We start from the raw sequence: 24,973 nt of genomic DNA on the forward strand, positions 1-24,973 counted from the left end.
GCAGGCTGCACTGTTCTGCCTGTCTGACCTTGTGCAGGTACTCAGTTCATGCCAGTGCATTCACAAACATGCCCAGAGCAGAACAGGTTACAGGATGATGATGCCAGCTGTGCCTGAATTCAGACCCATCCCTGCACAAACACACACACACACAGAGACACACAGGGAAGATGGGGGAGGGACGAGACTGAGGCAGAGGGGGATTTGCAGCAATGGGTGGCACATTGACCACAAAATAAAAAGGCTTTGGGATTAAGAAGTGGGTTTATGGGACGGCTGTGTGTCAGTGATGATGCGAGAGATTGAATGCCCGGGCCAGCGTGGGATTTACCGTGTTTTCAATCAAATCAGATTGTCAGATTGTAAGCTCCCTGACGCTGTTTTTCCCCCCTGAAATACCATAAGAGTATAGAATTATATCTGCGGAGAGAAGACAATGGGGAATGGCATGGGAGAGAGTAAAGTAGGACATCAAATCAGCAGGGGAAACTGGACACAGATGCGGCCCAGGCACCGCAGGAATAGATTTGGTGAGGTAATTTATCTCAATCACAGTGGAAATCAATTTATTCCTCAAGTGTGTTGGAAACTAGTGTGCAGTCGTCCATATTATTCCACAGATAAAGCCACTCAAACAAGGTGCAAGTGCATTTTTAAGCGTCCCACAGCTTGTATCAAGTTTATCACACATTAATTTGACATATTTTAAAGGTACAACAGCAAGAAAGATATGACTACCACACAACACAAAACAAACATTATCTCCTCATAGCTGCTGTCCTGCTGTCTTCAGATAACATGTGCAGCACACACAAACACAAGCACAGCCTCTCCCACACACATATGAACCTGGCTTATGGATGTGAGCGTTGTGGCTAGGCGGCTGAATTACCATCTGTTTCCCCCATTGACCTTTTACATCTGACCTTATGGTAACCATAGAGACCAGATCCGGCCAGATGTATTAGGTTTTGATTGGGGTTTAAGTAATCATCTCAGGCTTGATAAACTGATTAACAAGAGACAGAATTCCCAGCAAAATATTATTCGCTTAACCTCATCCGCACAGTGTTTACTGCAAAATGTGACCAAAATATGTCCAATCGGTCCTCTTATTTTTCTTCAGTGAATAGTTTTGTAAATGATGAGAACTGATTCCACTTATTCACAATGAAGGCTGACTTGTTTCAAAGTAAGACAAAACTTAAATGTCTCTAAAATATCTTTTAACAAAGGCAGAAAAACTCAGTGAAATCACTTCATATTCATCTGTCACTTCACATCACTTAAGTAGCAATCAAAGGGAAATGTGAATCATAAGAGAAATCAACATTTTCTGCAAAATATGACTCAATTTGTACTAGAATTGCATTTTGCAGGCACAGCAGCAGTTTGAGAGTCCGAACCACAACTCACCACTAGATGTCAGGTAAAGCCCAGACTTGGATTTCCCCCACATGACGTCAGCTTGCATGATTTGACTGATCCGCTGGTGTCCAACTCTCTCCCACAACCTATTCATCACTTAACTTTATTCTGCAGGTCTTAAGGGATGATTCATGCTGCCACAACTCATAAAATCTGTACATAAATTATAAATGAATGAGCAAATGATCTCTGGGTTAATAAAGTTGGTCTGACGGGACAATATGCCAGATAGTAATTGAAGACAAAACGCACATACTGAAAAAGGTCACCCTCTCCAATCTCTTTTTAAATTACACATGCACAAACAAGCTCACAGGTTGAGACCCATGATGGCTTTGTTTCTCACAGGGATGTTTTTTTTTTTTTTTTGGATCAGATTGTACTTTGGTCTGCCTCCATTAGCATCGTGTGTATTTTCCATAGGGGTGCCACTTTACACTGCATAGGACATGTTGTGAGGGTACGATCATGAAACCACACATGGAATCGCGCACGTTCTCACACATAGACAATCACGACCGCGGGGACACAAACAAACTCCTACTTACGAACAGAGGTCATGTCACAAGTCACGCCCAGATGTTTCCAAGAGATAATGTTGCTGATCTGTTATCATGGTTGAGTGCTACTTGTCATGAAGATGGATGAAGGAGTCGGCAAAGTTGGAGAGATGAGCACTGGCTTTATTTATGTGTATCTGATATGTCCAACACAAAACAGTCCTGAGGAGTGCTGACGACGGCTGGTTTGAAAATGTGTGTCAGAAACTCGGGAAATCAGCAAGATTGTACTCCAGCTGGACTCCATGACAGGTGTTTGTTTGGCCACCACCTATGTGAACCTGATGTCCCTTCATACTGGTGTGTGAGCTGCTGTAAACAGGGTTATTTAGACAGCCTTCTCTCAGGTGTCCATGCACCGGTATGACCTCCTGCTGGTCAGGGCCAATCCCAGCAGAAAGTAAGCCCAGCAGGGGAGGCCCAGACAGGGATCCCACCTCTGAAGATCTCCCCGCCAGTGTTAGCTCAACTGGTGTGTCCAGGACAGCTGCTACAACCTGTTCGACCTCTCACACCTTCATAGCGGGAACACACCAACCAATTCAACATAGGACGCGGACCAAAACCAACTAGTGGTGACTTCTAATGAAAGGATCTTATCTTAAAGGAATAGTTTTGACATTATGGAAGATGTGTTTATGCGCTGGGGCGAAATACTAGCGAAATTTAACTCTGTCCAAACGTGACACCTACCAGCACCTCTGAAGCTCAATTGGATCTAGTTTGTTTAATCCATGCAAAAACTGAAGTGTTAGCACGACAGCTCATCATTTTCCTTGGGGTTATATGCAGTCAAGAGCGCTACTTAGTGTCGAAAAGTGGTGGTGACATAAGGGCTCAGAATATTTTTGTTTAAGTTGTCTTGAAATACAATGTCAGAGAGGAAAACTGAGAAGACATTAGAAACTACTTCACTGTAACCACACGTACTGTAAAATCCAGCAGATAAGACACAATGATCTTGACATGTCTGCAAACCTCATTCTAGTTAGCTAGCTAGCTAACCAATCCATCCAGCACATTACATTTTACAGTACATGCTGATCACATCTATTATCTTATTATCCAAAACCGTTTTCCCGGCTGGTAAACTTGCTGCTTCTCTTACATTTATCTTAATACATTTATACAGTCATTTCAAAAGGTGTTGGGTACATGTCCCCAGCGTCCCCAGTGTAAATAACACCTATATGACTTCCTGTGGTCTCCAATTGCCTGGCAACTGTCCTCGTTGACATGCCATTGTTCTGATGGCCCATTATTCTGAAATCCCAATAGTCTAAAAGATGTCCCATTGGACCACAAGCCCATTTGTCCAGCAGCCCTTTGTCCCAAAAACAAACAGCCATTGCTCCGAAGGCCCATTTCACAGAAAATACACAGTTGTTAGTTCAGCGACTAGTTCAGTGATTAGGTAGCATGTATTAATTGAACACCGGCCCTCTCCTGTCCCCTGGTAAATTGGGTGTTTTGCCCTTAACAGATTATCTTTCTGGCCTTACAAGAAACAATATTCCCAAACCAACATACCAAATAAAAGTCAGGGCTTCACGGCAGTGGGCTTTTGTTTTGAGGATAACAGGCTGTTGGTCCAATGGGACATTTTTCGATCTTTCGAGGTTTCATAATAACATTTGGAACAAATGGGCAGTTCTCCTGTTCCCAGTGTAGAAACACTGGTAAATTGTCATTTCTACACTTCAGTTGTTGAACAAATTAAACAAACAAGACCTAGCGTGAAAGCTGGTGGAAGTGAATTTGCGAGCTAATGCCTATTTTCTAGTCTTTGTGGTGAATTAAGCTGACTGTTGTGCATTGTTCAGGCCTGACATGTCATTTGCCACCAGCAGCACAGCATAAGATACTCAGCGTTGGCACTGCTGAACATCTCAGGCCAAATCAGTACAATCTTTTCACTTCTTAACACTTTTCACTCTGTTTTGTTGTTTGAATTCTAGTGTTTTCTTGTAATCTTGTTATTTGAGCATATCTTATTGTCTCTCTCTCTGTGACCAGTTTATTTTCTTGTAAAGCATTTTGTCATTTTGTGTTGATGTCCGCTGTAAAGGTGTAAAAGATGAAGCAATAAGAGATCAAAATTAATTTGGTTCATGATCCCATCCTGGTTAATGTCCTCCTTCCAGTTTAAAAGGTGAATCCTTTGGGTCTGCCTGTCAGTACAACAGTAGTGCACGTAAGCCGTCTGAGCTCTCATCAGATTCCACTTTCCTCTGTTATAACAACCGAGTGATGCTTTTGTGTCGAAGTGCAAGTTATGACGCCTATGCTTGTCACTATGCAGACTCTTAAATGCATTTTTAGCATTTATTCACAGAGGACACATAGAAGATATACGCCGAACGACAGCTCCACAAAGACAACAGCACTGACACCTGCATTAAGTTTCAATACCAACAACAGCTGCAGCCTAGTGGAGATGCATGGCGCTGAGACACTTTTGTTTCCCATGTTTGCTGCCAACATGAGCACACAGACACACACAGATGCAGAGCCGCAGCCAGTGACACACACACCGCTGGGTTGTGTGTCCCTCACGCAGCAGACAAGCCGCAGTTATTTAGTCTGCCTCCCAGTTTGTTTGCCCACTGTCTTCTCTCTTTTGTTGCTCTGCCTTGGGCTTTGTTTGATGTGAACTGCTGACTGTAGCAAATGACAGTTGCAGCTGGGAGAATGATGAGTGAGGACGAAAAGGGTCACGCCAAATGACAAATTATGAAGGTGGTCAGGTTGGATAAACAGCGGTGTTTCTGTGTTTGTGTTCAAAAAAGCAACAACTGAATGGTTCTCTCCATTCAGTTATTAGAGGACACTGGGAAGAGGCCAAAACGGACTTGGTTTCCTCACATGTGCAAGCAGGTCTAAAGCAATTGTTGAGGTCAATAGTTCTGCTGGCCCATTTCTGCAGTGTACTGTGCTATGCACACACACACACACACACACACACACAAACACACACAAGCACACACTGAGATATCTGGCCAGACATCCAAACTGTGTCCTTCCCCTCCCCAGCTCAGCTCCTTGGAGTCGAGCTCCAGTAAAGTACCTTTGGCAGCGAGGCTACAGAACGGCTTGTTCTCTCAATGCCGGGCCCCGCTCCACCCACAGCCTGCTGCAGGTGGGGGTTGGGGCATCTGCAGGGCAGTGTTCAGTGCAGCTAATGGAAGGGAGGCCTAATTCTTGAGTGTTTAAGGCCAGTTTACAATGATGTCATACCAAAACCTTTATTCATGGGTGAAAAAGACTGAAATATTCTCTTAAAATCAGAAACTCCTCTGCTGCCTCTGGTCGGAAAGAGAGAGAGAGAGAGATCATTAGTTGTGATGTGAGCAGTGTTGTAGGAAGAACCCGAAATTCATACTTTAGCAAAAAGTGAAGAGATCGTGCTAGTAACTAGTGAATAAAGTTATCACATACAGTAAGTGTAGTGGCACAATATTTGCCCCCAAAATGTCGTAGAGTGGAAGTATGTAATGTAGCAGGAAATGAAGGTACCTCAAAATTGTACTTAAGTACAGCACTTACAGTACTATTTACTGGGAGTGGATATTGCGCCTGATGATGAACCATTGGTGAACAAGCCACAGGTGAGTTTTATGGTGTACAGTATGTGACTGAGGGTGTGTGTTTGGTGTAGGGGGAGGGTGCAGAAATAAAATACAGCCCTACTTCTTGCAGGGTTCACCCTCTGCATCCATGAATGTTGCTGTTGGAGGTCACGGCATATAGCAAGGAAACACGAGACAACTCCCAGACAGGCACTATACACGCACAGTTTATACTGCAACATACATTTTCCTAAACACGTTAAACTGACTTTGTTGGGATACCTATTCTGGACCTGGAGTGAAGAGAAGTGTAGAAACATGTTTTCACTTTAAAGTGTGCATGTGTCGGCATGACTGACGTGTTATCAGAGATCAAATCACTGACTAATCTAGAAGGCAGAACGCAGCCTCTTTTATATGAAGTTCAATAAGTGTTTTTATCACCTTAATGCAAAAATCATTGGAGCATAAATGTCTAAAGGGAAAGTACTGGCATATCAACCAATGCAAAAGTGTTGTTACTGGACGGTATTCACTTGGATTGTTTGGAGTTTGAATACCAGCAGCCTAAAATCTTTGTTGCATGTTACCTTCCTCTCTCTTTATCTGTCCTGTCTCTCTCTACTTTGATAAAATGAAAATCCCTCAAAGACTCCATCTCCTTTATACTCTCTCAAGTAACTATGAATAGCAGACTTCCATTGTGTGCAGTGTCACATTATGCTTGATGATTTCCTGCTGATATAAACACCGGATATTTTTGAACTTTTGAACCAAACTAATTAAAGTGTAAATAATGCAACAATTCAACAACATAAGTAATTATCCAGAAGATTAGCTTCCCATTCATTCCCCTGGTCGCTGGAGCCTTGGTTTTCTAGAGAGTTGTTCCTGTTTACAGTAATGTTTTAAGTGTGGAGGATCACAGAAGTCTGCAATTCTGTTTTAGGGTGGGTTTCCCTGTAAAGACACCCAGATACACACTTGCAAATTGGACCAAAGGAAGAGAAGTTTACTCAGTCGCTCTGCTGCCCAGACTGAGGTAAAGCAGTGGGCACTTTTTCCATATTCAGTAATTATACTGCTTGTACTGCTAAGAGCCACTCTCAAGGCTGATATCTAAACACAGGAAACAAGAGCGAGACCAAGCTCAGACGCACGGAGCAAGAATCCTTCACAAAGAACAGACCGTTTCCAATGATTCTACAAATCCTTTTGAGATATCCATCTTTCAATATTCATGGTGTCCACCAATAAACAAGCTCTGCTTTTAATTTGCACAAAAAGATACAAACCTCTGCATCACACTGGCTGCATGTTTCATACAGGACTCTGCAAAAGCACACTTGCGCATATGCGCATGTACAACTGCAAGTGCACAGACGGATCACTAATCCGGCACAGGTTCAGATTTTGGCAATGTGTCATCAATTCTGTATTCAGCGCACTTTCACACAGTCAGCATCCTAAAAATAGCTGAAGGACTTTGGCCCTCTGCCCAGCCTCCCTAACTGTCAATAAGTTATCTCCTCCCTCGCACAAACGCTCAACTTTCAAACCTACCGTACCACGAACATTAACTGCACGGCTTCCCAAACACCACAAGTAAATTGTAAATTATTCTATTTTGGACTGTCTCAAGTATGTGGTAATACACCAAGAGCTAACCTGATTGATCATAGCCATTTATAAATCATTAACTAGACATAAGAGGATGCACTGAGTGTGTACGGGAATGCTGTCTGTTTTTATTTCCTCTATGAGGTGAAAATACCCGACAGTATGAGGAGGGCATGTCTCTGCTGTTTGTTTGCATTGCCAGTTGTTGTGTCTCCTCTCCAAGTTTTTATCTGAGGTCTCCCGTCTCTTTATCTGCTCAGCTTGACTATCCATCTCTATCAATCCCACATCTTTCTCTCTGCCTCCTCCGCCTTACTAGCCTTTTGATGACGGTTACAGATAAGAAGGCTTCTGGTATTGTGACTCCTCTTGTTTTCATTTTTGCCCCAAGCTGAGGAATGTCTGCTTTTTGAATTCAAGTCATTATTACGCAGCTACATACGTTTAAAGGTAGCGTGAACAATGGTTGTGGCCTATCTAAATGATTGCCGGTGCAACTGACAAAGCAAACAACAAAGTACAGTGAACGTCACTCCTGTTTTTCCCGACTGTACTAGAAAAATAGCTTGCTGCTGTAATATGCAGTCAATAATGAATCCATAGCCTAATGGTGGCCAAGACAGATGCCTCAGGTATAGAATATCACTCCTGAGAAGCTTCCTTGCCACACAGTTATTCATCCGTTGCACAAGTTTTGCAGGCAGCTTATGCGTTGACAGGCCAAGCCAGCGTGCAAGAGTCTGGAGCACTAAGGGTTACTGTAATGAAACCTGGCAAGGAGGGGAGAGGGAGAATGTGAGGGGTTAACTGGGGCGAGAGGGTCAGAAGTTGAAGCTGGGAATGTTTTCCCCAGCCTGGCCTTCCCCTGACACAAGCCTGTGTGCCATCCAGTCCCCAGGAACAGATGTACCCACAGCCAGGGTTAGAAACACCTCCCTCCCTGTGGTGTCCCCATTACTGGTAAACACTGATTCTGAAGCAGGTTAGGAGAGGACAGGAAGACAGACGGTACTGGACATGGTATCGATGGGAACTCAGCTGTGTGCCAAAGAATCCCACTGCTTCTTCCCGCTTGTAACAGGTCCCTCGTTGGCAGGGCATGTGTGCAGTTGAAAGCAGCTCTTTCCAATTTCTTTATCATTAATTTCATTAGCTATCTTCCATCATCGTTTCATCAGATTTTCCACATGAAAAAGCCGATCTGTCACGAACGATCCACATGCACAGCTGGATATTTCACAGTGGGAACTTCAGGTCAAGTGCTGCAGTAGTTAAAGGGCTCCACAGCAGCCCTATCCCATTACATGGGCCAACAGCCGTCAAACAGCAGCCCTCTGTTCACTAACCCATAGCCTAAATCTCTGCTGGACCTAAACACAGTGGGCTGGTGGTAGAGGGGGTGGTGGCACGGCAGGATGAGGGTTAAGTTCAATGCTGGACACAGTGGGGAGGAAATCCTGTCTGAGTCATAGGTGAGGGGTCACTGGGGGTCAGTTCCTATCCTAAATCCTTAGTTCAGGGTTGTCAGATAAACTCTGACCTTGAACTGCTCTTCTGAGGAGCAACTCGTGCGTATCGCCAAAGACGGAGCAGCTGCCTCGAGCAGACACCGAAATTCTTATTGAATCACTTCTGTATGCGCCTGCAGACCACATTGAAAGCTCAGTTTCAAACAAAACCTCAAAAGGAGAAATGTCCCAGTACTCCTCAAACATATCAAAAGATTTGATCAATCATCGCCTAGAGAACACTCCAAGGAACAACATAACATACAGCCACCCAACTGTGAACCATGCAGGGAGCTCCTTGGCAGACAAGATTTCACATCGCTCTCTGTTGACAATCAATCTGGTTCACCAACATAAGAGTCTGGCTGTGATGCGGGCTGCAATGAAACAGGATCCTGGCGGGCAGAAACTCAAAGGGGAAAGAGTGAGAGAGACAGTGAGAGGGAGAGACAGGGAGAGAGAGAATGGAGGGAACAGCGCACGGCCCTGCTCTGTCTCCAATCAACTTGACATGTGTGACTTGTGTCTGCGTCTCCACTGGAAACCCCACACGCCAATTTCAACAAACGGTGTTGTGGGGAGTGGTAGGCAGGAAGTGGGTGGGACCAGCCAGAAGGAAAAAAAAGAAGACGAAAAGATGAAAAACAGTTTCATAAACACCACAGTTAAGTAAAATCAAGCAAAATTATAATTTTTTTCCTGTTGTCTGAGATGTGTGAGCAGATTTCAGAGCTCCACCACATCCAGCACCAACATCCCATCATATTATAAGTCTTTTACTCCAGATCCACACCGCTCTCTCCTCTGGCATTCAGGCTAGCCTGCCTGGCCTGTGTTCCTACTGGGAGCCCAACCAAATCATCTGCCCTTCTCCTGATCTGGTGCCTCTAACCTGACACACTGTATCAGGTTATCTTGCGCGTATCCAAATGTGCATGTGTGTGCGCCTGTGTGTTAACGGAGAATCATGTGTCATCTCCTGGAAAGAGGAGAAAGAGAGTGACGGAGGAGAGAAAGCAGAGTTTATGAGAGAAGGAATATCGTTGTAGTTTGTCTAGTCGTTCTCTAGTTGTAGGTAATCGCAGACGATATCTGACGGCTTCTACGGACACTTGAGGCTAATCCTGATGTGCTTTTTGTTCTGACTTCTTCTATTTCAGAAACCATATATGGAGGGAGGGGTTTTCTCTTTTTTCACTTTACTAGCGTGGGCCGAGGGAGTGAGCTCTAAAAATAAAACACATGTTCCTCCAGGTCTGTGGGAGCAGGGGCCCCCAGCGTATTGTTTTGGGATATGGGGGAGGACCGGGAGGATCTGGCCTGGAGAGATTCTGCAGAGTGGATACAGACAGAGAGAGGGAGCGGAGGGGGCAGGGCTGCTGTACTTTTCAAGAAAAGAGTTGAGGAAATATTCTCCCTCGCACACGATTATGTGCAAAGTTGTTTGGTAATGTACACTTACACGATGAAAGGGAAGGGAATTGAAAGTCAATTTTGTTCAGTTAGGCAAATAGCCACCTCTCCTTTCCTGTAACCATCGGGGGTTGAAATGTGGGGCAGTGTGTTTGTGTGTGTTTACTTGAAAGTGTCTGTGTGTGTCTGAGATGGGGTGAGGGGTGGTCAGGATTGCTGTGCATAATGCTGAGTACACCCCAGCTGAAAAGGTGCATCCATGAGCCTTTTTATTGATTTTCAAAGCCCTCAGGGAAGCAGTAAGGACAGGGGTTAAGAGTATCTAAAGGGTCAGTGTGCTTATGCACCCACACTGCAAAAACTGAGCGTAGTGTGTGTGTGTGTGTGTGTGTGTGTGTTGTGGGGGATAACTGAATCAAAGGAGTGTATCCATCAAGCTAAAGTGGATAGACCGACCGGCAGCTAAGAGCTCTTCTTGGTGAGGAATGAGTTAAAGCCAGCTGACTGAGATGTGTGGGGGGAGTTTGCACAGAGCAGAGAAGGGGAAATGAAGGGATATTAAGGGAGAAATAAGCATGAGTGCCGAGGGGGCTGGATGTATCACGTGTCTGGATTTAGCACCAGTCCTCCTACCTCCTACTGCTGTATCTTTGTAGACTGTTCAGCAAAGTGGAAGAGGGAAGAGTGGGGGAGGAGTGCGTGTGTGTGTGTATGTGTGTGTGTGTGTGTGTGAGAGTGTGTGTGTGTGTGTGTGTGTGTGTGTGTGTGTGCAAGAAAAGCAAAAGAATGAGAGTCAGGTAAGAGAAAGAATAAGATGTACAGAAGAAGACGGCGTGAAACAGCTGTAACCAAACACTGAGGGTCATTACTGATATCATGACAAATCTGATCTCCCCTTCAAACAGGGTATTTTTAAAATCAGCCAGTCATGCTCTCATGTTCACTCACTACTGATGCTAAAGACAGCCAAGTGGAGTAAGATGCAACACTTTTCCATCTGATAGTATTTTATACTTCTACATTTCAAAGGTAAATATTGTACTTTTTATTCCATTATATTGATTTAAGAGTAATTAGACTACTAGTTACTTTTCAGATCAAGATTTTAAATATAATATATGTGGTATTTTTGTAATATTAAACAACTCAGCAGTTACGGGATTAAACAAAATTAACCAGCCACACCAGTTAAGTAGATATAAATTTCTGCTTAAACCATAATGTATGTATATGAAATTACACTGACCAGGGAAGTTCTGCATAAAAGTACTTTTACTCAACTATACTTTGAGTGAACTTTGATAATACATCCTCAAGCCTGCTTTTACTCAAATATAAATTTGAATGCAGGACTTTTATTTTGAATGAAGTGTAGCATGTAGCTGCTTTTACTTAAAGGTGCAGTGAGGGATATATTGGCAAAAATGTAATATAATATTTCATAATTGCGTTTTCATTAGTGTACAGTGAGCTGAAACTGATGATCATTGTGTTTTTGTTACCTTAGAACAGACAGATCAAACCAGCCCTGTCACCAGGATAACAGGATGTCAACATTTGTGAAAACCACTGGTATGTTTTGTTGTAGGTGTCCTTAGCTACGTAGTTGAGAGATCTACAATACGTGTCATACCACTTTCACATTACATGTTAATGTATTGTTTCAACATTTGTAAGCAGGACACCACTGGATAGTTATAAGGAGACAGCTGGACAATTTCCACCAAAACATTGTCTTTCCATAAGCACATGGTTATCACAACATAAAATAGAAACTTTTTTTCAACATATATGTGGTTTTATAGACCAGGTTGACCAAACACTTGCTCTAAAGTGGGCATTTTGTTTGTTTTTTAGGTGTTTCTAGCCAATGTTAGTAGATTGCATGATATGTGATCAAATAAAGATTCTTCTTCGGCCTCTGGTAATTACTTAATTAATTAATTTTTATTATGTGAAGTAATTTATATGCTATTCAGTTGTGCTTTAGATACTTTAGGTTGATTATATTACATAATTTTATACAAGGCAGGAGATTTAAATCATGAAAAGTGTTATGAAAAGTTACTGTGTGCATGCCACAGATATGACTAATAAGTGCCCAGACATCACTGGTGTTGAATCCTCTTATCATCATCATCATCATCACCCACAGAGGACGCAGGACGCTTTGTCAGAGTGGAGGGACGTGCTTTGTGGGCGTGTCATTCCGGGGAGTGTCTGTGCTCAGCCAATCGGAGCGCAGACGTGAGGCCTGTGGGCGGGGCCTCTCCTCCCACTCTACCCTGTCCCAGCTGCAGCACGCTTTTGTTCAAACTCAGAAGTCAGACTGTCGGAGCTTTACAGAGGTGCGACTCTCGTGTCACTCACCCAATGTGTGTATTAAACGGCTGTGTCGCTCCTGTCAGGCGCCTTCAGCTCGGTGTGTGTTCAACCTACAGCGCCGCTTTTGGAAACTAAACGTGTGTTTCCTGAACTTTGGTCGTGTGAAGTTGCTCAAACAGGGAGAGAGAGAGAGAGCAAGGTGTCGTGAGGGACTGGAGTCTTGGAGGAAGGGGAGGATTTTCCTTGAACCGGTTCGCTGCCGGTGTCGTTGGGAGTACGCCTGCTGTCATGCACAGTTAGGAGACAGTTTTACATGTTGTCTGACAGAAAGGAGAGAGCGACGCTTATGCTACTCCTCATCCTCCTCCTCGCTGGATATCTATGGAGAGGGTCTCCTGCTGTATGCTCTGGAGTTACTTGCGGCCGAGGCAACACCGTGAGTGTTGAATTCACCGACCTGGATAGCAAGAGAGGACACACTTAACCTCATTTGAATGCCTTTGCAAGGAGTTTGCTGGTTTCTGTGCTGCAGGCAGGGCTTCAGTTTGCTTGGACGGGACTATGGGGAGAAAGAGGAGGAAGAGTCTTTTGAATTGCGCAACAAGGAGGACTTGACTCCCAATGGACGGGTAAAAACTCTCCACCTGCACTACACAAGGACTCATGTGCATGAATACTTCATATACACAGTTTAACTCAATGTATTACACATTTTTGAAATGCAGGGACTGTAACAGCTCATGAAACAGGGTCAACTTCAGGAACATAATCATAGTTTTCATGCAAACATATAGTTAGTGTTTGATTTGTAACTGATTACTTTAAGAACACTAAATATGGATTGGATGTTCAAGTTATGATAGGAAACAGTTTCCCTACAGTGTTCACATGTTACCTGTTAACTTTGCTGTCTGTGGGAATCACCAGCTTCTTCCATGCAAGCCTCTATAACAGATGCAGGATAGCTGTATTTATGAATGTATTTGCTGCCTCTGGCCAGTGTGGCGTTCAGGTTTGCTCGGTCTTGAAGGCTTGGGGAACATTGAGCAATCCCACACTCACGCTCACGCTCACACACGCACGCACACATACTCTGATGCAAGCTGTAAAACCCAGTGTGTTGAACTGATCCTGTGTGTTTGGCCTCCGTCCGCTCAATTGCAAATAAGACTGCGGCCTTGTCTTCTCTGTAATGTTAGTCATCTGATCAGGCACAGAGAGTTCAGCATTGTCCACCCACTTGTGAGGGGGCATTGTTGCCTTGAATTGAGGTAGGCTCTATCTGTATGACCCTATGTACAGCTCTCTATGTACAGTCTCTTAGAAAAATCCACCATCAAATATTCATCAGGATTGTGCGTTTTTCCTCGCTCTCATTAAGGAGAATTTTCTCATAAATGTTTAGCCTTTGACTCCGGCGAAAGCTTAATTTTCATAATGTATTACTTGGTATCGTAGGCCGAGGTATTCTGTGCTGCTACGACACGACTACTGACGAAAGTAATACCACCTGGAGCCCCTACTTGCATAGCCTGCTGATATATTTATTGGCCCTTTTGTCTGTTTGCAACCAACCAGTGCGACACCGCAGCGATTTGCATGAAAACGTTGGGAACAGATAAGTTTTACACAGTTATTGCCTCAACAGAAATCTAACAGTACCAGCAGCCGCTTGATAAGAGCAACATCTGTTGCTCAGGGGGTATCCAGAGAGGTGTTGGTGTGTAGCACTCTTCTTCTTGGCAAACATCCCTGTTCTCGGTTATAATGTACCATCTGCCTGGCCGTTGGCGGTCAGAGGAACCCAACTGCCCTCCACATTCACGATCAATACAAGATCACAGTAACACGTCCCAACGGAGGCGTCTGATGGCCCTTTAAAGCGAGACACAGTAACTTTCCCTGACCTCTCATTAAAATGCTCCATCTGCACAATTGTGCTCCTGTGGGTGGCTTGGGTTTGATGTTGGTTTGTTCAATTGCAGATGTGTTTGCTTGGAGAAGAATGTGGCTCTAAGAGATGATGGCCTTGATTGAGGTTTGGTTGGTTTGTGATCTGTCGTTAGTCTCTCTAAAAGATAAGTCACGTAGCATACTGCCTCATTTTGATGGTTATTTCCGGAGGCCCGTTCAAACTTGTGAAAATGATGTAATTTTTAAACAAGATTAGTTCATATATAAATGACACAGATGGACGGCTTGCACACTGCACCAAGTGGTGACATTTCGAGTGACACTGCTCTTCATCAGACTTAAGAGGACGAGTGTTTCATTTGTGTTTCATGGTGTTGTCATTTTCGACTCTGCACCTGCATTTTTTTTTTTTTTTTGATGTTTGATGATCCTATTTTTGCATAGTTCCTAAAACAAAGCTGCCTCTATCTTTTCCTGATAAAAGCTTATGTACAGCTGTACAAAACTAATGAATGTGCACCTCATAATGCTCCTCTTGTCTGTAGCTGCTCTATCCTCTGGTAAATCACTGATTAGAGTCTTGGTTCTGTTGATTTCTTCCTTGTAAATATTTATAAATGTTATGTGACCTGTGCCGAGCCATAAAAAATATAGTCTGTGATAGATTTTCCCTTGAAGAACATTCTGTCTTCATCTATCATGTGATCAGTTTATCAGATCAGCTCTCAAAGGGAGGAACCATTTTAATGACTGATGTAACTGACAGTGTTTTAACTAGAAACCAAATGCAGTTAACCTTTATTGTTGTAATGAATGTACCCAGGTGTTCTGAAGTAATTGATTATTGATTCCTAAATGCTTACAGGTAATCAATCTGCGTCCACAAATCCTGTTTTCTCTTGATCTGTGTCATTAGTTCATCCTGGGTATTGTAACTGTGTCAATAGTTCACACTGAGGCATTAATTAAGACCACAGCTGAACAGCTCTAAACCAACATCATCAGCTGACTTCTCCCTCAGATTGTACAGATCTAGCTGGCACTGTTTGGTTTCCTGTGGTGTCAACGGAGGGGGTGGGGTGGAGGGTAGAAGATGGTCTACAATGACTCTCAGGGAAAGCCCCTCAGGGCTGCCGTCCATCGTTTACTCAGAGTGCTCCATTTCGTGCAGATCTTGACAAGCTGCATTTTCAGACAGCAGGTTAGACCTCCCTGGGTGTATATGTGTGTGTTTTGGGCTTTGTAACACTGAAATACTCCATTTAGTAGACCTCCGTCCAGCTCCTGCCAGGGATAACCACAGTAACCCACAGGTCTGGTGGAGTCTCCCTCGCTCATGACATCCAAAACCTTCACCACCATCTCCTGCCTTGTTTTCCAACATGCTGCCAGAGGATGCCACGATGTGTAGCATCCACAGCACTAAAGCCATAGACGACTCACACTTCCTTGCCAGGACTCTACTCACTGAGGTTGGAATCATGAGTCAGTGCTGACGCTCGTGTAGGCTTGGCCCTTAAGAGCACAGGGCCATGTCAGAAGCCCTTTTCCCTGCATGTTTACAGTCCTCATTCAAAGAAACTGCTCTCCAACAGCTGCCCAAACAGTCACACTGAGCTGAATGCCTCCAGTGTTGGGACAGCAAGGCACTAATTTTAGGACAGGACATCCGTCATTCACTCTTCTTTCCATGTTTCCACTGAAACTTTATTCAGTTTTTATGTAACGTGAAGTCACCTTTACCAATAAACTGCTGCCACAGAGCGTTTGGGCCTGGACAGTTGTAAGTGTGGGCTGGAGCACCGCAGTGCATCCTGTTACTTGGAACAAATGGGCACAGTCCGGCCATGCTGAGAGCGGGTCCCATTAACCGTCACTACTGCCCTCTGTCTTCAGAGGTGTCACGGTACGCTGGTTTATATTTGGTTTCCGTTGCGTCTCTGCCTCACCACCTCCAGGCCACACATCTGGTCTTCAGGCCGACACTGGCTGAGCCCAAGCATTTCCTCCTGGTTACTCAGCCTCCCAGGAGAGCTGAAGGGAGAGAGAGAGAGTAGATCTGGGGGGAAGCGAGAGCGGAAGTCAGCCACGGAACGAACACATCACGGCATCTTTCCCTCTTTCCCTCCATGCTCCACTCTAGTCTGGAGTGATTCATCCCCTGCCCGTCCAAAGGGAGAGCTTTTGCCAGGGCTCTGCATCGCACGCTATCCTTGTTCCTCATCCCACAGCCCATTAAATTTATTGGAAAGCTATTTTTCTGTGAATTGTCACGATTTGTGGAGAGTTACTCGAAATATCCTAACTTGATCTACCTGACCCATTAGTTTATCGATCCTGTGATTAGTTTATATCATGGAATTACAGCTCTGCAGTCAGTTGATGTGATTAGTATTGATTTGTCATTTCAGTCATGGCAGTCTGTCTGGATTGGTTAAATCATTTATGGCTAACAGATGCACACTCTTTCATTCACAAGCTGACACTGTTCAGTTATGCTTGCCTGTCTGGTTTGACTTTTACAGTACCTCTCCCTGAGTTAAACATTAATCAAATCTCATTATCCAAACCCTCATCTTTTCCTCATTTGCCTCACAGTCCATCTGCCTTATAAATATAACACAGACTCCAGGCCTATAAATTTGCAGTTAGTGTTTTCTTTGTTATTTTTGAGCCATCCAAAAAGAAGCAGCACACTTTTTTTTGCAGTTCAAGGGCTATACTTAGGCTAGTTTGCCCAGTAGTAAAGTGTGGTGTGTGAACTGTGAGGGGCCCAGAGCTGACCTGGATAGTGTTTCAGGTAGGCCAACACCCCAGAGCTGGGCCGGGGCAGCCACAGGAGCTGGCTCAAGGCTGTGGCTCACAGAGACAACAAGTCAGGCCACGAGGACACACAGTGCTGCCCTGCACATCAGGGAACCAGTCCAAATTGCACACAGGCAAGCTCTGATGTCTGATGGGGTTTTCCAAGGTCAGGTTGGGAACCTAGGGGCCTGAGTGCTGTGAAAGGAAACATCTTTCCCATCTTCTGCCTAACAGGGGAGTCCTGGAATCAAAAGGTCATTGTTCCACCCATGAAATTTGATTTTACGTGTCTGCCAGTGGTGGCCCCAGTTGTAGTCACTAGAAGCAGTAACTCCAGTTGCAAGAGAAAACTGATGTCCAGGAAAGAGGGAATGCGATTTGATACGAGTAGCTGGCTTCAGTTGAGATAACATTCAGCTAGTAATTTCTGCACGATTTGTGGCTGTGTTCATCAGATAATGAACATAAGACCCTGGAGGTTTCTTTGTCTTTCTCACTTGTTTTCATCGAGCTTTATCACCAACTTGTGATTCTATGAACATGTCAATAGAAAAGATGAAGGCAACTGATCCTGTTACGAGTCAAACCTCAAGATCAGGGTTATTTTAGGTTAACAACCTTCCCAGAGAAAAACACTGATCTGAATAAAAGCATTTCAGGATTTGCTGGTTGGGGTGCATGCAGCTATTGCACAAAAGATTCCTCTGTTCCCCACTCCTATATTAAATGAGCCTGTTTTGCATGCCATATTTCTCTCCACCAGCTCACCCCTTGCAAGTGAAAGCCAAGCATTACAGGAACCGAGCAGCTATGTGCTCCGACTGCCAGGAATGGCTGCATGCTCTACTGTAACATGGCCACTGAAGGCAAACTGTTGAGGGATTACTCCAACCTGTGGACTAGTTCTAAGGACAGACTACTGTTTGTGTTGCATTATCATCTATTTACACTATTCTCTCTCTTCTGTTGACAGAGTCCAGCAGAGGTGACTGTTTCTCAACCAACTCGCACAGCCAATGGAACAAATGGGTAAGGAGAGAAAGAAACAGATTTTTTTTTTACCATATTTTTAGGAAGTAATAGTTCCTTATTTTAATCTTCTGCTTCCTCTGAGTGCTGGGGATTTTTGTATTTTTTTTCTCAGGCTGGCGCACGTGTAAGTTAAGGCCAGTCACTTGATTTTTCACTTCTCCTGCAGTGCATGTTGTCTCATGGGGCTCTCCTCATGTGGCCATGTGCCTAACCTCACACACACACACACACACGCACACACATATGCTAACCTGTGTGTGCAAACAAACAGTGCGGATTCACATGTGTATTGACAGATGATCTGACATTACCAAGCTGCGTGGGTATGTTTGATTGCTTGTGGATAGCGCTGTCAATTATCACTCGTTAACCTCTGTTGGAGCGTTGCCATTTCAACATCAGTCTTCAGCAGATATTTTCGTGACCAATCACGGTTGTAACGTCGGTTTAACTGGGACCAAACTGTGTCAGTTTGAAGGCTGTACATTCAAACTGGCGGTTACAAGGAACCACTATTCGTCTCGAGAATAATGAAATTCAAATGGTCATGTGGTTGACAAGTGAATGCTAGTGCCAATGAAAAGGAGTGATTCATGGAGGGCTTGATCCAGACTATTAGTGCAGGGCTGTGATCTCAGACAGTGATGTAGCCAGGCTCTGCTCCTCTCTGTCTCTGGCATCGAGCCCTTATCACCCCTCCCCGCCCCCTTCCCTCATGCACAATCTCTACTGTACATCTGTCGACTCACAGGCAATGAGTCACAAACCTCAACATGTTGGACTATCATACATCAGAAATGAATAGACGAGGGTCTGCAACTTTTAACAAGAAGCGAGCTGCCTCCGGAAGTTTACCTGCAGTCATACAGGACGTTCTGTCTCCTGAGGCTCTAGGGAAAGAAGAAAGGGAATATGTGAGTAGGGAGGCAGGCTAACTGGACCGGGTGACTCAGTCCTACCTCAGCAGCACTCCCAGAAGAGGTGTGGCTCGGATATGTGTGTGCGTGCATGTGTGTGTGTGTCACTTTTACAATATAGTGGCCTCGGGTCACATGGCATAATTAACTACTGGTTTTGAAGGGAGTGTGTTAAGAGCCTGGCTGTAATCATCACACTTAGTGCAGAGATTAGAGAGCGTAGTGCTTGGTCATTACCTGGCCAATGACTGAACACGCCCAGAAGTTCAGCTGTATAGAGGGAAAGCCAAGTCAGGCTCTGATAAGTCAGGGCATTGTGGTGTCGCAAATGGGGCCATATCCTTTATCTCCAGGCTCATGTTACAGGCAGGGCAGCTCTGGTTTACTTTGTACTTTTATTGAGCTATTGAATTGAAGTGTCCAGAAGGAGACATTAATCTCAACTATTAGTTTGAATAAGGCCCCAGATTTGATTGTGACAAATTGGAGCGATTAATGTTTGTCCTGCAAGAGTGAGGTTAATATGGTAATGCTCAGATAATTCGTCATGCTGCAGGCATGATGCGGTTCTGGGGGAGAAGGGCCCTCTTCTGTCAGAACACAGCGGTGGGTGAAGACACAATGAGCATTGGCCATTTCTGGGGTCTTCCAGAATGCCTGGCTATACTGGCTTATTTCCTGTGTATTTTGTATATTGTATGCTAAAATCCCATGTGAATGTATTGTAGTCACGGTCAGTTATTTGAAAATACCATTTTTGTGTGTGTATTTTGTATTTTGAGTCTTCTTTACACAAACATGGCTGCAGGGCAGATGCACAGTCAAATTCAATTTATTCACTATCAGTACTGACTTCTCATAATGTAACATAAGAAGTACACATATACACAATGTGATCAAAACATCTTGCTATCACTAAACAAGCTAGTGTACATTTTCAACTCACTACAGTAAAAAAATTGTTTTGGCCTCTATCATATTTGAAAATATTCATACATTTATTGAGAAATTTTTTAACAAGACAGTTTGACAGTTCATATTGCAGCTGCATTAGTTTCAAGAAACTAGACAGACATCGCTTTGATATGTCACCTGACATGGCTCAGCACATATGGATTGTGTCTGACAAAGTGAGACAATCCATATGTATATAGGACACAAACCTACAATACACAGTACTGTTATGTTTTAACTCAAGTCAGAAAGTAAAAAAAATGCTTTTATAGTGGACCGATCTGTTACTGCAGAGAGTCTGGGACCACAGTTGTCGAATGACGATATTAGTTTGGCAAATGTTGAGAGTTCTGTCATGGATTTGTTGTGTGTTTGCACTGACCCCTCTCTGTCGCAGGCGGCTTAATGAGGGTGTGGGTGACGGACATATCTCTGTATGCAGACAGTGCAGGTCTCCACTGTCTGTCTGTCAGTAAGCACAATGTGCCAAGCGGCTTGCTCCCTCCCGCTGTGCTCACACTGAAATGTGTCTTACATCATCACTATTTTTTCATCCCTACTTTCCTGACTCTTGAGTTCCTTCTCATAGCTGGAGCAGAGCAGAGTACAAAGTGTACTGGAAGGAAAGTGGACACTCGAGGACTTGTCCGTAACCCTTTCTCGACATTTGTTCCGTCTGCTTTCTCATTAGTCCCCCCCCTCCCCCCTTCTTCTTTGACAGTCAAAAACTTTTGGTGTGGGCTGCCAGGCTGTGATGTCTGAAAGAGACCAATGTTTCAGAGTGTGTTTCATGTGTGTGAATTTCTGTGCGTGTATGCATGAAATATGTGCGTGAAAAGCTTAGAAGTGGGCCCCACGATAATTGCCTGTCTGAGTGTCTGTCGGCCTGTCTGTCAACCATCCAACAATCACAAACTTGCCGTTTATTACGTCAGCAGATATATAAAGTTTTAATTCACGTCACTATGAAAGTGACTTCATTTAAACTGAGAAATCACTCGCACTCTCTATCATAAAATTTCTTGCTGATCAACACTGTCCTTCAGTCACAAACTCAGACTTCCTGTCACACACACACACACACACACACACACATACACCCCCCTCCTCCTCCTTTCTCAAAACATGACTTTTTTCCTCTCCCCTCTGCCTAGTCCAGAGTTTCTTGGCAGTGGTCTTGGGTAAACAGCGTATTTTTAGCTGGGAGGTCATATAGGCCCAGTCTTAATCACCACATTCCCATTTTCCCACCAGCCCAGCTTCAGCCAGAGGCCCTTGCAGCCAGCCCATGCACTGTGGGGGAGGGGATAGAGACTTGAGAGAGAGAAATGGATTTCTACAAAGATAAACTGATAATTTAGTGCAGCAGTATAACCCAATGTAATGAACGTCTTCTCAGATAGTGTTATATATCCTTGGTGCTTGTTCGGATTGGGGAATAAACTGTGTAGAATCATGCACGGATGTCGTTTGTGTACAGTATGAGCCTGGACATTAACAAAAAGGCAGCTGGATTGAAGTCGTCTTTTACAAAAGGCTTTGTGGAACCATCCACGTTTCATTCATCAAATAAATCTTTCTTTATTTCTTTGACACATCCACACAAGGGTCATTTCTGCAACCGTGCTTGTTCTCGTGGTCACAAGGGCCCACTTTGTATGCCGGAACATGTCTCCACTGTTTCCACTGCGGTCATCCAAGCCCGACAGCAAGGACACCACTTTTTTGTGACTTTAATTAGCGTCTCGCCGTTTTGATTAGACCCTGGACTGAAATCAATTACTCATCGCTCCAGCAGCGACCACCACACAGACACAAACTAATCAACGCTCATACTTGGTGGATTTAAGTGTGTCACAATCACTGTCACCATGACGGGACTGCAGACAATATGCTCATCAGTTGTGATGACCTTATTTCAGTGTGTAGAAACAGCCAATAAGCTGTTGATTTGAGTCAATCAGTGGCTTTACAGTCTAAATACTGCTGCCGTCAACGTTGGTAGAATGAGAAGAATACATTCAGACTCGGCTGTGTTCACATTTGGTCACCTCAGCATAGATACTCGTGTGATTTTGTGCATTCATTGACAAGTGAAACCAGATACAAACAAACTATTTATAGCTCCTTTTTCAAATGAGCTTAATCTAGAGGTTTAGCGATGAATTGATCAGTTGATCAACAGAACATTAATTGTTACACTACTATAATTCTCATAATCTCTTCATCCAATCAGAGATACTGACGCTGTCAGAAACTCCCAGTATCTCTGACTCCTAATAACAACTCAGAGGCTCCATGAACAGTTTTGCCAGTTTTGCTCTTAATTGCAGTTTAAAGGATGTGGCGGCAGGACCACTGATCCCTGAACTATTTTTGATCATTAAAAATTGGACTTTGAACATAACTACAGTTGTTTCTTCATCACATAATCAGAGTGGAAGAGAGAACAGAGTCAAGGCCATCATTATGGCCAAAAGGCAGTGAGGCTGCAATGAGGTAGCTAAAGTCCCAGCAGCCTGGAGCACAGTCTTATTAAAATTAATTGCATTCATGATTAAAACAGATCACTACCTAACTTTAAAGGTGTTTTCCCTAATGCGGCTGATTAGACCTCTTCTCAGGGCTGTGTGGGTGTGTACACACTGTGCTTAACTGACATCTCCTTGACTCTCCTGTTAGTTTTGTTGCACCTGTGAGGGCGGGACGACATACACCTTTATCTCTATTTAAAGTACATGGCATTTTGGTGACCTCATGTAGTTCCCAGAAAACCTCCACCCAACTTTGCCTTCACAGTGGTGCGTTTTACATTGTTTTTAAAATAGAGACATGATCATGTGTGCATGAAGTTGAGAAAGTAGGTCACACACAAACTGGAGTGATGGATAGATAAGTATTGAACATCAGCCACAATGTCTGAGGGCCTCATTGGCTGTCATTTCTCTACAAAGGCTAGAGGACATTAACAATCACACCGCTGCTCAGGATTTAAATATGTTCTATATATTTATCATACAATCGGATCTGTGTGGTTGTCATAGGGAAATATTTCCCTTCCTCTCTCAAATCATGTTTCTTCTTTTCTCACTTTTGTTTTCATGACTTCCCCTTCTCCTACCTTTTAGGACAGCTGGCAGTTTATTATGTAACCTGGGCTGCTGACATTTTCCTTTTCACTTTCATGAATATGTAATTGTGAAGGTGTTGTGCCTGTTTCCCATGCTGTACTTTTTTTTTATTCTGAAGCAGAAGTATTAACCTTTATGTGTTTCTAAAAGAAAAACTACTATACAGTGTGTTGATCTGGAACAGAAACCACAGGGCAGAACTACCTGGATTTCCAACACCTTTCAAGCTTCAACTGTTAAGTCATGTGACATTCAAACGATGCTCCTCCTCTGCAGTAGCTGATGTTTAGTCCTCGAGGGGAGGGCTGAACGAGAGCGGGAGAGGTGCTGTCTGTGGATGTGCACTCGCTCTATTCTCCAGGCTGTCTAATCCCCATGTCAAATTGTTTCCTGCGCTCCACAGGAAGTTGCCCACGAAAGGCCCCACCGTCACAGCCTCTGCTGGGACTTCTGGGAATGTGGGGGCGGTAGCATGGGGGGCTGGGAGGGTTCCATGAGTTTGGGGGTTTTAGGGCTGCTGGACAGCTGTGGAGATCCAAAAGCCCCCACATCAACAGTGCCTAAACGTTTGCCCCAAGCTGCATCGCATGTAGTTTTCTTTATCTTGTCAGCCATCTTTAGATTCACAGGATCGATTGCAGTGTGAATGGGAAGAAAGTATAGATTGAACTATGGCGTGCAGATGTTTATCTAAAGTTTCGGGTGCATCTTAAGCTTGAGAAACACAAGGAGTATAGAAAGAAAGCGCATGCATGGAATCATGTGGTTTTGTTTGTGAACTACTGCATATGTGAAAAAAGTAGTAAAAGGACTTTTGTGGCTTCAGAGGAAGCTGCATAAAATCTGATAAACTGCCTTCAGTGATGTCACTTAGTGGCTCAGTGGCCTTGGTCAGACTTCCTGACATTCAAAGTTGTCAGACTGCTGCACTGTTCAAATCTCACAACTTTATGTCATGTTGTCCTCGTTGAGTGGTGCAACCGTTGTGGTTTGCACTCTGCGTGGCTGATCAGCGAGAGGGGCTCACACATTGCAAGATCACTCATGCGGTCCAAGTTGTGTGTGAGTTGATTTGCAGAAGAAAAAAGGTAGAAAAAGAAAAAGAATATGTCTGAGAGGATGGATAAGGATGAGCAGGCAGCAAGGATTGTTTTTGCAATGAAAATGTGTGCTCGTATTGTGGCTTTAGCAGGGTGACATGGTTACAAATACCAAAAAGCTTTTGTGTATGTATTCCGATAAAAACTATAAGTAATTATTTTGCCCGCTCAATACAAATAGATGCAAGATACGACCAGGTTTCAGAGAGCCACTGTGGTTGACGGCAAAGGAGAGTAGCGTGTCTGTTTTTATCGGCTGTAGCTCAGTCCTTGCTCCCTGACCTGTTGGCAACTCAACCAGATATTTAGGCTGCCAGATATCCAGTCCGTGAGTAACTGGATTGCATCTTTCAACAGTTCCCACACGGCCTTTGTCGCAGTGAATGCTGACTTCTCTCTGATTTGGGGCTTTTTGTCTGCCATCTCAAAAAATGTTGGCGGCTATAAAATCAGGGATATAATCTTGGACAACTAAAATACAAATGACGAAAATAAATGCAGCAAAACCAGAGATAGCGTTTTTAGTCCAGGCACTCTCTTATTGTTTCAAAACCATTACCCACAATGCAACTTAGCTTAGAGTGATATCACTGGAGGCGATTTATCAGATTACATGCAGCTCCCTCTGGAGCCCAAAAAGGTTTTATGCTACTTTTTTTGCATATGCAGTCGTACTTTTTAAGACGTATAAACACAC

At 43.9% G+C, this 24,973-nt stretch overlaps 1 protein-coding gene across 1 annotated transcript in view; it reads left to right on the plus strand.

Annotated features, from left to right (window-relative positions):
- Positions 1-12,437: 12,437 nt before the first annotated feature.
- The window catches only part of plekhh3 (pleckstrin homology, MyTH4 and FERM domain containing H3), a 34,462-nt gene continuing 21,926 nt past the window's right edge, over positions 12,438-24,973 (plus strand). The window contains exons 1-2 of the mRNA XM_084372659.1: positions 12,438-13,052; positions 18,116-18,171. Coding sequence (XP_084228785.1) covers positions 12,918-13,052; positions 18,116-18,171 — 191 coding nt within the window. The 5' untranslated portion in view covers positions 12,438-12,917. The remainder of the gene's footprint in view (positions 13,053-18,115; positions 18,172-24,973) is intronic.

Source organism: Pagrus pagrus (assembly GCF_965226575.1).
Source record: "Pagrus pagrus genome assembly, chromosome: 13".
Taxonomy (NCBI): domain Eukaryota; kingdom Metazoa; phylum Chordata; class Actinopteri; order Spariformes; family Sparidae; genus Pagrus; species Pagrus pagrus.